General features: G+C 34.8%; 1 protein-coding gene across 1 annotated transcript; it reads right to left on the reverse strand.

Moving 5' to 3' along the window:
• Positions 1–11,671: 11,671 nt before the first annotated feature.
• On the reverse strand, positions 11,672–12,370 carry LOC114256073 (uncharacterized). The gene has a single exon (XM_028195658.2). It carries the CDS (start codon positions 12,368–12,370, stop codon positions 11,672–11,674), a length of 699 nt encoding a protein of 232 aa, XP_028051459.2.
• Positions 12,371–12,753: the final 383 nt, after the last annotated feature.

Here is a 12,753-nt window from a genome sequence, read left to right on the forward strand (position 1 = left end):
GCAATGTTACTCCGGCTGGGAGAAGTAAATGTTACTTCGGCTCATGGATGTAAAACTACTCCGGTCTGGAGGCAACTCATAGTTAGGCCGATCTCAGAGTTAGTCCGGTCGTGACTTACAATGGTTAGGTCGGTCAGAACTTGTTACTTGGAAGTTTGATCTAAGCGCATCAAGGTTGAACAGGGCAGCCGAAGTAAAGAGTTGGAGGAGAGGACAGAGCTAAGGATAGTTCGGCCCTCTGTGGCTCGGTATAGCCAAGGTTTATTTCGGTCAAAAGGAAGTTCGGCCGTAAAGAAAACCATCCCACTTGGTTTAAGCAGTGGGGGAGGGTGTAAAAGGATAAGCATTATCTTTAAGAGATTGAATCCTAGGAGGACTCTGTATGGAGAAATACAAGTCCTACTAGGATTGTGCCATATGAAACTTATAAAAGCTCACAAGCATCACCTTGGAGGAGGTAATTGAACACAATCTTTCTGAGAACTTAGAGCTTTGTCTATTTGTCAAGTTTTCTGACTTAGGCATCGGAGAGGTTTCCGGCACACACCCGCCGGCTAGCTCACGTTTGTGTTTTCAGGTGACAAAGCGACGTCGTACGGAGGAGCGTGGACTTGGTCAACAGGATTATACGAGGAGAATTATTTCCTCCCCGTACACATTTGATTATGGAAAAAATGATTGATAAAAAGTAAAAATGATAGAAATAAAGTGAAAGGGGGAGATTTATATATATATATATATATATTTTATTAAGATGAATTTTTTTCTCCAGAAAAAATATGATTGAAAATTTTGATTTTTTTAAATTAGAATAGTGTGAACATTGTACGAAAATTCTAAGTGTATTTTACCTAATTCTCCTTATTCATTTTGAAAAGGTAAATCATGGGCAAATATGAAAAGTGTGATAATTGTTCCTATTTTCAACGGAGAAAAAAGAAAGAAAAAGATTCCTATATATTTTGTTAGAAACAAAGTTGAAATTTATAAACTGAAGAAGATTGTTAGAAAATTTTCAATTTACAACACTTCTCAGAATCTATCATTAAACAAACACCCAAAAAAAAAATTTTCTTGTATTTTTTATGATTTTTTTGCTAATCAAATGGACTTTAGGGAAATACCAAATAATCAAGTTTTTCATGAAAATTTCACTGAATCATATTAATACTATGTTGAAAGAACTGGTTCATGTATTAATAGAAGACAATGAAAATTTCTACGGAAAAAGTTCTTGTGAATTTTTGTGCTCTTTTATTCTTTGGCAAATACAAATTAAAAGTATTACATATCTAAAAAAAATATCTAAGAAAGTTCTCAAAATTTGATGAGCCATTACAAGCCTTTTACCAATATCATTGGAGAAACTCCTCTATCCTAATATTCCAACCACATTGTATGGAGAGGTAGGAAACTCAACTCAGATATTGTGAATTTACTTAATTTCACCAATTTGAAACTTATAAGACCATCTCCAATCGTTCACTAAAATCCATCATCAAATTTAAATTTGGTGAAAAAGAGGTACTTTTGTGCTTTAACGGTTTCACCAAAACAGTGTCAAATTGAGAACGCCGCAAAAATTTCACCAAACTGAAGATGACTTGCACTTTTCAGTAATTTACTGTGTATGGCCATTAAGTGTGGACCCACCAGACGACCGGCCATACGTCCTCCCAGATGAACACCTTAAACAAAATTTTATGAAAATTTTACACTGAGAGGTCGATCCCCTGGTCAACCAACTGGTTAACCCCTCGGTCGACCACCTCAAGCAAAAAAGTATGATAGCTTCATCTCCTCCTTGCTCGGCATCACTCTATCAAAACACTAACCATTCAGTCTCTTTCTTTCTGATCTATTAAGTTTCTTTCTCTCTCTCTCTCTGATCATCACTCAATTTCATGGCTACACAATTCAGTTCATATTCTTCCTCTTCATCCACTTTCTCAACCTCTTCATTCAAGCACAAGACACATCTCTGCACAAAATTCATCATTGTCTCGTGAAGAACCTATTCCTCCAAATGGGTATTCCAGATTCACTCAAGAATCCACTCAAGAAAGCATTTTGAGCTCAAATCCTCAAATGGGTATCCTCTAAGTGTTGTTTCTTTGCATGACAGTTAGTTTTTAATTCCTCAATCTTCCCATTTTTTGTTCTTGTTAACTGCATATGTATATACACGTATTCTTGATTAATAGTTGTTCAATCTATTTCAAAAGAGTCCATTTTTTGGTTTTTGGTTCTCAGTTACTCTGATTTGTTTTTATGTTTGCTTAATTGTATTCATATTTTGTAACAATTGCCTCCTTAATTGAGTAAATTAATTAAGTGAATTATGTGATTAATGTTGATCATGTGATTATGTGCTTATTGTGCCATGAATTATATGCATCGTATTGATTTGTGCCATGTGTTGTTGTGAACAGATACGTATAGGTGTGAATTAAACCTGTCTGATTCATTAATTTTTAACAAGTTGGAATTAAATAATATGATAGGAATTAGAGCCTAAATTACATTAGTATCATTTAATTTAGTGTAATTAAAGTTATAAGATGATGAGATTAATTTAACATGAGTAAATTGAATACAATTTAAACTAAGAAAAGAAGTATTATTAAATTAGAGAATAATTGTATTTTATAAGTCCATCTTCAAACAATAAGAGAGTTATAATGGACTTCCTTGGGCCTTGATTCATAGACACGTAGAGAGGGAGAGTGAGAGCAATTCTGAGAAAAGATAGAGTGTGCTAGGGAAGAATTCATCAAGGAAGAAAAGAAAGGGGTAGAAGGACATTAAAGCTAAGAGTCAATCTTCACAAATTAACTAATTAAGGTAAGAATTCTCCACCAAGTTTCATGAAATTGAGAGACTATACTCATGATCCTTTAGGTTTGGAGTTGAACTAAGGTGCATTTCATGATTAATTAGAAGGTTTGCTCTTGTTATTAAGAGTTTACTACATCCATGTCTTGGTATGGAAAAATTGACTTAGTTGGCTCCTAATTTCATCATGCATGGCATAGTTGTCATGAAATTCTTGATTATACATTGTTGTCTTGCATGAATGTTTAAACTTGAGGGGAAATTCCATAGGAATTGAGAATTTGAAGCTCAAGATTTCATCTTTTCTAACTTTACATATCATTTCAAAACATCATTTGTTTAAATAGAAAATTGAGTTTCTTTGAAAGCCATGATTTGTATTTAAGGCACAAATTCTAGTAAGTTATGTGAGTTTTTAGGAGTGAATTGCATGAAAATGGGGTTGATTTTGTAAAGGAATGCATTGCTAAAAAGAAGAGCATTTTTGGACAGTTTTTCACCCAGTGCCGCACGTGCGGACAACAGGGTAGGTTTGAGGTGCATACTGAAATAAATGCAGGTGCGGGAGGCACGTGTGGAGATGGTCCCGCACGTATGGCCCTTTGAGCAGACCCGATTTTGTTTTTCGCTCTACTTTTTCACCTTCTGGGCCCCCGTTTGCATGATTTAAATGTGTTTCTCATATGTATTGCATTTCATGAACACGAAGAAAGTGTAGAACAAATAATGGAAACCGATTACGTAAACAACGAATCGGTTGAATGAATGAATTGTGTATTGAGTTGTTGTGCTTGATCTTGTTTGTTTAGGTCAGACGCCGCACAGTTAGTGCATTATAGCACGTGTTTTGAAGAGCCCACTATGAGTAATAATGTTGTAAAGTTATGTTCAATTATAATTATTTTCTGAATGATTAACTGTACTGCTTTCGGAAACAGTATTGTTTATTGAATGAATGTTTGTCCTAATTTATAAACTGTACTCATGGCATCCATGGCAACTGACTATTATTGTTACTATTATTGTTACTGCTACTATTACTGTTACTTCTACTGTTACAGAGATCTCTGTCAGTTTCAATCTTTGGAACTACTGTTACTGTATTGATGGCCATCAACTGACTGTTCGGTCTTTTAAGACCTACTGTGTTGTTCTGCTATTGGATGTACCACATATGATTGTTATAATTTCTAAATGACTGATATGACATGAAATATGAGACATTGATTGAATAATGACCTATGGATGCAATCGACTGTTTTAATTATTGGAGGAATATTCATTTTTAACCCCTTTACACATTTATTATTCACTGGGCGTTAACTCACAGTTTATTGTATATATGTAGGTGGTATAGGCGGTCAGGCACTGGAGCAAAGTTAGCAGTGCCAACCTGATTCGTTTTGTCAAGCCAACCTATTGTGCCTCATCGCGAGATTCCGAACTGTTAATGTCAAGGCTTTTTGGGTGATCTAAATCCACCATTTTTTAGTGGTATTTGAAGTGAACGTTATATGAAGTCAAGTGACTGTTGTTATGATTTGTTTCGGCTTTGGGATTTAATTCCCTAACTTCTGTTTTGTTTTGTATATTAGTGTCTTATGGACTTAAGTGTTTGTGTGCATATATAAGGATATGAAATTTGTGTTGTTCAGTTAAGTTCTCACAGCTCTTTGTGCATTATGTTTTAATATTTATAGGATTTTGCGGCCCTTTTATTGTATAATTGTTATTACTGTTAAGTAGAACTTTGCTAATCACGAATTACTGGCCAGTTACGATGCTAAACCCTTAGGGGCAAGTTTGGGTTGTGACATATTTGTTCTTGCACAAATTTTAAATTGTTTGTTAGGTATTTATGCTCTGTCCCCAGTGAGAATTCTCACAGTGGATATTCTAAAGAATTCTTGTTTGAATTAAGGAAACAGAAATGACGGCAAAAAAAAAAATTTAATTCTGCTCTTGCCAGTTGATTGGCTGGTCGACCCCTCGAACGTCGTGTGGTTTGATGAAAGCTACAATAGTCACTGTTGGAGTGTCTGATATCAAATAAAGGAGTTTGTCATATTTTTACTCAGATTTGATGAAATGTTTGGTGAACCGTTAGAGATACTCTAAGATCATTTTCAATCTTTTATCAAATTTAAATTTGATAAAAAACTGATGAAAACGGTGCTCCAACTATTTCAGCAATTTGGTATTAAATGAAGGAAGCTGTACTTTTTTCATCAAATGAAAGGAACATTTATTCTTTCATCAAATTTGTAAGTGACTGTTAGGCTGGATGTCTGTCCGAACATCCTCCTTAACAACCGAGTTTTGGATGAATTTGATAAAAAAATTCTCTCAATGGATAACCGGCCGTCAATCAGCCAGATTTGATGAAAGGATTGGAGTGCATCATATTAGATCAAACTTTTACTCAAATTTTATGAAATATTTGATGAACGATTGGAGATGCTCTAAATAAATTTAAATAGTTGCATCTTGTGAATCTAGTTAAAATTAAATTTAAATGAGTTAAACATTGAATGCCCATTTAAAACTATACTACCTCCTTTATCTCCACTATTACCACTCTACCACCAACTCTATCACCACCTCCTCCACAACCCGACCACCCTTGTCCACCATTCCACTACCAATACTATCATTATTTCCTTACTATCCCCACCACCAACACTATCACCATCTCAACTATCTCACCACCATTACAACCTGTTTCATTGCCACTTCCATCACTACTATCTTCGCGACCTCTTGCACTACGATCACCTTCATCGATTAAACAAGTTATTTGGGTTAATTTGTTTAGCTTCTACACAACTCAATCCAACCAAATGCATAACTCATTTTGACCCATATAAAAATTACTCGTTTTCCACCTCTAACTATATGTTATATTTGAATCTATATAAGAAAAAAAATTTATACTATAAACCTCAAAAAAGTGTAGTATATGCCCCAATTATAATATTTATACTATTTGGCTATGACTCATTGTAATATTAATTATAACTTAATTATGATTTTATAATTTTTATTTTGATAATAATTAAAAAGATTTATCGCTAAATTTCAAGTGATTTAATTATAATTCATTATAATTTTTTTAATTATGACTAAATATCATTTAATTATGACATTTTATATAGTTTTAAAAGTCACAAACGTGGTATGGTAGAAGAAGCCCCTATATGAGTTATGCTCAAAAAGATGATCGTATCAGGACCAACTGATTGAACTGCGCTACTTGGGGTTAGCTCAAAGCTTGGCTTGGCACGCAGCTCCTAGCTGTAAACAGACTTCCATTCAGTCAGTCAAAACAGCTTAGATCATCTCCAACCCAGGAGCCAAAATGGGAGAATTAGGCATTTTGCCTATTGAAACTGGATTTCGAAGCTCTAACTCTGTTACTGAGGAGGCATTTTGCCAATTTTCGTTTTGGCTCTCCACAGGTAGTCAGCATCCATTGCTAGGCAAAGCACTCTTCCCGCCATTGTGTTGGCTTTCATTGCTACTTGTTCCATCTCTGTTCCAGTCCACTGATCACAGGTACGGCTCTCTTTCTCTTTCTCTTTCTCTTTCTCTTTCTCTACTTCCTTGTTCTTTCCCATCATCTATCTGTAATCGTTTTCCATATGCCGAACCACCTCTTGCACTTCGAAACCCTCTCTCAAACCCATTTCCCTTCTACAAAACCCTCTCTCAAATCCCTCCCCCCATGTGTGAATCCCCTCCCAAACTCTTCCCTTTATGTGAAACTTTATCCCAAACCCTCTTCTACCTTGCTATGTTAAATTTGTGGAAAGGAATACATGATTTAGGGCAATCCATTTGCAAAAATTGGGTTTGTGTACTGAAATTGTTCTAGTGGCTGCTAGGTCATGCTGCAAATTGTTAGTTTTGATTGTTGCTAAGGAAGAAAACGATGTTATTGTTATATGTATAATTGTTGGTTTTAATTGTTCCATTAAACTTTGTTGCATTTGTAATTGTTTATGGGTACACACATTTTCAGATTATAGAAACTGAAACATAAAAATTTGCAATGATCATTAATGGAGATCAATTTCATAGCCTTTGCAAAATTTTGGTTTTTCTTTCTAGTATACCAATAGTAGAAGTCCAGTTAAAATTCTATTACTGATATAATACACATTTTGTTTTGATCAACAATATCAATGAGAATTAACATAAAAATTAAGTAGCAAAAATTCTATTGCTTTACTTTGCAATTGCTTGTATCTTACTTGAATTATTGGTTTTGAAATCTAATAAGCTGCAAGTATGGCTCATTCTGAGTGTATTATGTCCACCCTTTTGAAATTCATTATTTTTGGAATTAGGCCATGAATTAATACTTTTTTCTTTTTTTTTCTTTTTGTGTGGTATGAACAATTGTGCTTTAGATGGAATATCAAGGAAATACATATTTTAGCAACCTAATGAACAACGAGTTTGACCATGACCATGACTTTACCACTGAATCTCCTCAACAAGAGAGTCAATTTTTATCATTCTCTCCTGAAATTATTACTCACACCACAAAGATATCACAACGCAAAGGGAACTTCACCGTAGAGGAAGACATGATGCTCATATCTTCATGGCTTAATATTAGCTTAGATCCAATTAAAGGAAATGAGCAAAATTCAAAGGAATATTGGTTAAGAGTGTGGGAGAACTTCAACAAGTACAAAACCTTCGATTCTGAAAGAACTCAAACTTCTCTAATGAATCGATGGTCGACTATTCAACTTGTCATAAATAAATTTTGTGGATGTTTTGCTCAAGTTGAACGGATGAATAGAAGTGGTTCGACTAAAAAAGACAAGGTATTACTAGAATTTAATTTTGTACCTATAATGAATATATATTATTCATTACGTGATAATGACTATTCTTTAATCTATTTTTCACATTCGAGATGCGAAAAAATTGTACAAAGACTTGCATCAATCGAACTTTCCCTTTGAGCATTGTTAGAATGAATTGAGATCCCAACCAAAATGGATGGAAGATACAACAACGAAGAAGCAAAAAAGCACAAAAAAATGCATCTCCGGCAACGTCTACCCCTTGTACACCAGATTCAATAAATTTAGAGGACAATGATAACTATGATGTTGTGGAAAGACCAGCGGGAAGGAAGGCCGCAAAGAAAAACAAAGCCAAAGATCTTGGAAATAATGTTACAGAGTCGCCTTTTGTGAAGCTCTTAGAAGAGATAAAGGTAAAGAACGACATAACAAAAGAGAAGAAAATATAGATATTTGAGAAATCTTATCTTCAAGAGGAACGGAGGATTGAAAATGAGGAAATGAGAGAAGAACGAAGGATTGCATTAGAGGAAGGGAGAGAGAAAGAGAGAATCATGTCAATGGATACAAGTATCATGCCTCCATTACAAGCACAATATATCCGTCAACGTCAGATGCAAATCCTTGAAAAAAGGAATTAATTGTTTCTATTTAGCTTTGAAACTATGTTTTTATTTAATTTAAGTTTGACTATATTTTATTTTTGGGTTTGCTGGCACATCTTGTATCAGTTGGGGTTGTTTTGCTGAGTTGTCATGCTACTGAAAATAGAGATATTTTGTGATATTTTGGGATAGTTTCAATTGGGGTTGCTGCTTGTTGTTGCTGATGGTTTGTCAAATAGCTAAATTCATTACATCACTTTTATATGGCTTATTGCTAGCACATTTTGTATTGTTTTATTTAGAGTAAATATGATACAAGCTGCAATGATATATTGTTTTATTGTTTTAGTTTCTGAATGTAACGCCCTCAAAATAAACCCATAAATCATCCAACAATAGCATTGTTAGACACAAGAAAATAAAGCATAAATAGATTCCATCAGAGTAATCATTACAAAATGTATTACATGTTGACAACGAAAGTAAATGCCCTATGGGCTTACAACTTTCCAAGTCAACACTTGATTACAAAAAAAAGAGTACTAACTCTATACAAAGAAAGTCCTTGGCTTGATATACATGTAATACATCAAAAGAAAACAAAACAACAAAAACAGTATGTCTGTCTCTAGCCTCCCAAGCTATGTCCTTGGAGGTGGCATGCTACCTGTACCTGAAAATGATGTCCCATAAAGGGTGAGCCACAGCCCAGTAGAAATATATTAAACCAACTATAAACAATGACTAAAATAATAGCATTCAATAGATGGTCCACACTTGTATTCCAACGTATGTCGTATTACAGTTTCACGACAATCATGCCCATGGCACACTTCAGTTTCCATTTCTTATTCAACTTTGAGTTTGAAAACAAGGCTTAGAACCTAGCCAAATAACTTAATGAGATTTAGACTCATCTTTAAAATACTTTCGAAATTCATGATGGATACACATTTTGGTGCTGTATCAATAACACATAGAAACACCTCTATACTTCACAATTGATAACGATATATATTTTAGTGCTATATCAAATCAATTCAAACACTTCCATAATCCACACTTGATACACATTGTAGTGCTGTATCAATGTCACACGAAATCCGGTTTAGAGGTCCATCACCTATCTTTCCCTAAATCGTGGAGTACATCCCCTATCTCCTCCCACACACAATGTATATAAACATAGATCATATACACAATCAATCAATACATAAAGTTAATGTATTATTTCAACCGCTATACTCGATAGCATACTCAATCGATTAGTTTTAGTTTGCCTAATCATCATGCATTGTCTACAACAATCATGACTATCCTCCACCGATAGCCCAAAGCAGTTATTTCTAAACAGAAAATAAATGCACAAAATGGATAAAATATCAACATTTCAACTAGGTGAGTGATAAATGATCCAACTACACCCTTTAATCCCATATGTTCCCAATTTCAACATTTTCAATCCAACTTCTCATTTCTCAAAATTAATTTCACAAACTAATTCATCAATGTGATTAGGGCATTTCCCATAATTAACAAAACAACCCTAAGGTTCCATTTCTATCAATAACCCAACATTTATCTCATTTCTCCATGCTAAACATGCATATAGGCTTATATAAATAAAACCCCATCTTTTGTAAAATTACACAAAGACCCAAACTTTCTCAAAATTACCCAACAATCCCCAACATATCAAAATGTTAAAATTTAAAGACAAAGCTCATAAGGAGGAGTAGGATATCCCTACCTCGAAGTTAGAGCTCAAATGGAGAAAAAGACCAAAACCAAAGTGTTCCAAACTCCAAACTTTTCGGATCAAAACGAAGCCCTCGATGATCAACACGCTTTTTACAAAGGCCGAAGGATAGGAGAACACTCTAACTAGATCAAACCCTAGAGAGCAGCGAAATCCTAAAGAGAGAGGCTCTGAAAAGTGTTTTTAGAAAGTAAGAGAGAGAGTGTGAATGTAAAAAGTGATTCAAAAATTCCCAGCTACCCACTGATATACGACACTTCCGCTCGAGCGGAGAATAGAATGCTCGAGCGTCAAACACAAAAATCTAGACACGCTTGAGCGCAAGAAGGCCCGCTCGAGCTCCAAGACACAAGAATAAAATACATCCGCTCGAGCCCGAAAACCAGTCCGCTCGAGCATAGATTTCCCCCTCCCAGAACTTTCACAGACAAAGCACTACCCGCTCGAGTGTAAGAAACCCGCTCGAGCGTGAAAAATACACCTGCAGAAGTTTTGCAGGGACACGAGATACTGGGAGTGTGTAAATCCCGCTCGAGCGCAAGAAGGCCCGCTCGAGCGGACAACCAAAAACCAAACTCCGCTCGAGTGCAGAATGATCCGCTCGAGCGTAACACCAAAAACCTGGGCAACTACACTTGAGACCAAAACTCAACCTACCTGTTCAGAACACGCCCAACACATCCTATAACTCAAATACAAAGTACGAAAGGATGTAAACAAGATATAAACAACTGCTAACATCCACGGAATCAAGTCCGGATCACTGTACAACAAGGGGTAAAACCCGGAATCGCTATACTGAATTTTCTAATAAAACAATGATCAATGATCACAATTTTTTTTATATCAATGATTATGATTATAATTATTTTTTTTTCCAAAATAAGTTAGGGATTTATTGACAGAAAAAATTTATTCTAAGTATCACTAAAGATCATAGATTAAAAACAAATCACTAGTGATATATTATTGAAAGCACATAAAATAGTACAAATATTTTTGAAAACACACTCACTAAAGCATATAAACTAGTACAAAAATCAATAAGAACCAACTAGTACTTCTCACAAGGAGTCTCCATATAATGTCCATAAGTGTTCGACCAAGTCTTGTTTGAATTTGGAGTGAGTTCCTCTATCTCTGATGCGATAATGATTTTGAATGAATTCAAAAAGTTCTGGTGTATGCTCATGAGACACTGGTGGAAGACTTTCACTAATCGTATCATAATTAAAGTCTATTCCATTGGCATCCCTCTTATCTTCAACAATCATGTTATACATTATTATGCATGCCATCATAATATCTTCCATTATTTTCATTTTCCAAAAACGTGCAAGTCCTTGCACAATCACGGAACGTGCTTGGAGCACACTAAATGTTCGCTCAACATCCTTCATTGCCGATTCTTGAGCTTTTGCAAAATATATTTTCTTATTCCCTTATAGAGATGAGATTGTTTTGACAAGTGTTGCCCATTGCGAATAAATACCATCGGTAAGATAGTATCCTATCGTATAATCATTTCCATTGATTGAGTAATTGACTAGAGGAGCACGACCTTGAGTAAGGAGTGAAAATACAGATGAACGATCTAATGCATTGATATCGTTATGAGATCTGGGCATCCCAAAAAAGGCATGCCATGTTCATAAATCTTGAGAAGCCACAGCCTCTAAAATAATAGTTGGTTCATAGATGTGACCAGAATACATACTTTTTCGTACATTAGGACATTTTTTCCATTTCCAATGCATACAATCAATGCTCCCTAATATTCCAGGAAACCCGCGATTGCTTCCCATCGCTAATAATCTTGAAATATCATCGTTGTTAGGGCTCCTCAAGTACCTCTCAGAAAACATTGCAACCACCACCTTAACAAAGTGTTTTAGACTCTCTATGGCGATGCTTTCACCAGTTCTTACATAATCATCCACCGAATCTGCTGCTACTCCATAAGCGAGCATCCTCCTAGCAACTGTCATTTTTTGAAGAGGAGACAAACCAATGATTCCAACAACATTTGTTTTCTGGACAAAATATGGATCGTATGCTTCCACCGTAGATAGAATATGAAGAAAGAGAGATCGATTCATCCAGAATCTCCTCCTGAATAAATGGGCAGGATATATAGCTGTTTCTGAGAAGTAGTCTCGATAAAGTCTCTCATGGCCTTGAACTTGATCACGATAAATAACTACATGGCCTTCAATGGAACCACTATGTCTTCTTGAACATCTTTCTCTATTGAGTCGCTCTTCTTCCATTGCAGCTATCGTTATTAGCTGCAATTCGTCATCACCATCAAAGTCGTTAAGAATCATTTTCATGGTATTGCGAGCCATGGTAATTAAAAAATGAATGAAGTTGAGAAATATAGTTCACATTGGTAAAAATGAAAGAGCAAATCCTTTTTATAAACAAAAATATATGATCGTTAGGAATATTATCGTTAGAGAATAATACCATTTGAAAATCTGACCGTTGAGAGAATATTACCGTTTGAAAATATGACCGTTGAGATAATATGATTGTTTGAAAATATTTTTTTTTATAAATAATTTAATTATATATTTTAAATAAATAAATATTTGCAAATGCCACGTCAATATATGCAGCATGTCATAAAAAGATTATTTATTTATTTATTAATGTTTATAATAGTTTTCTTTTAAAAATTAGTTAAGTTAGTTTGATTGGTTAGCTAAAATAAAGAGTATGATTGGAG

This window comes from Camellia sinensis, chromosome 4 (assembly GCF_055761805.1).
Source record: "Camellia sinensis isolate YWXY chromosome 4, ASM5576180v1, whole genome shotgun sequence".
In the NCBI taxonomy this organism is placed as follows: Eukaryota; Viridiplantae; Streptophyta; class Magnoliopsida; order Ericales; family Theaceae; genus Camellia; species Camellia sinensis.

Bases quoted from the DNA above. Each gene is read 5' to 3' on its own strand.
- LOC114256073 (XM_028195658.2), bottom strand. From the start codon at position 12,370: ATGGCTCGCAATACCATGAAAATGATTCTTAACGACTTTGATGGTGAT.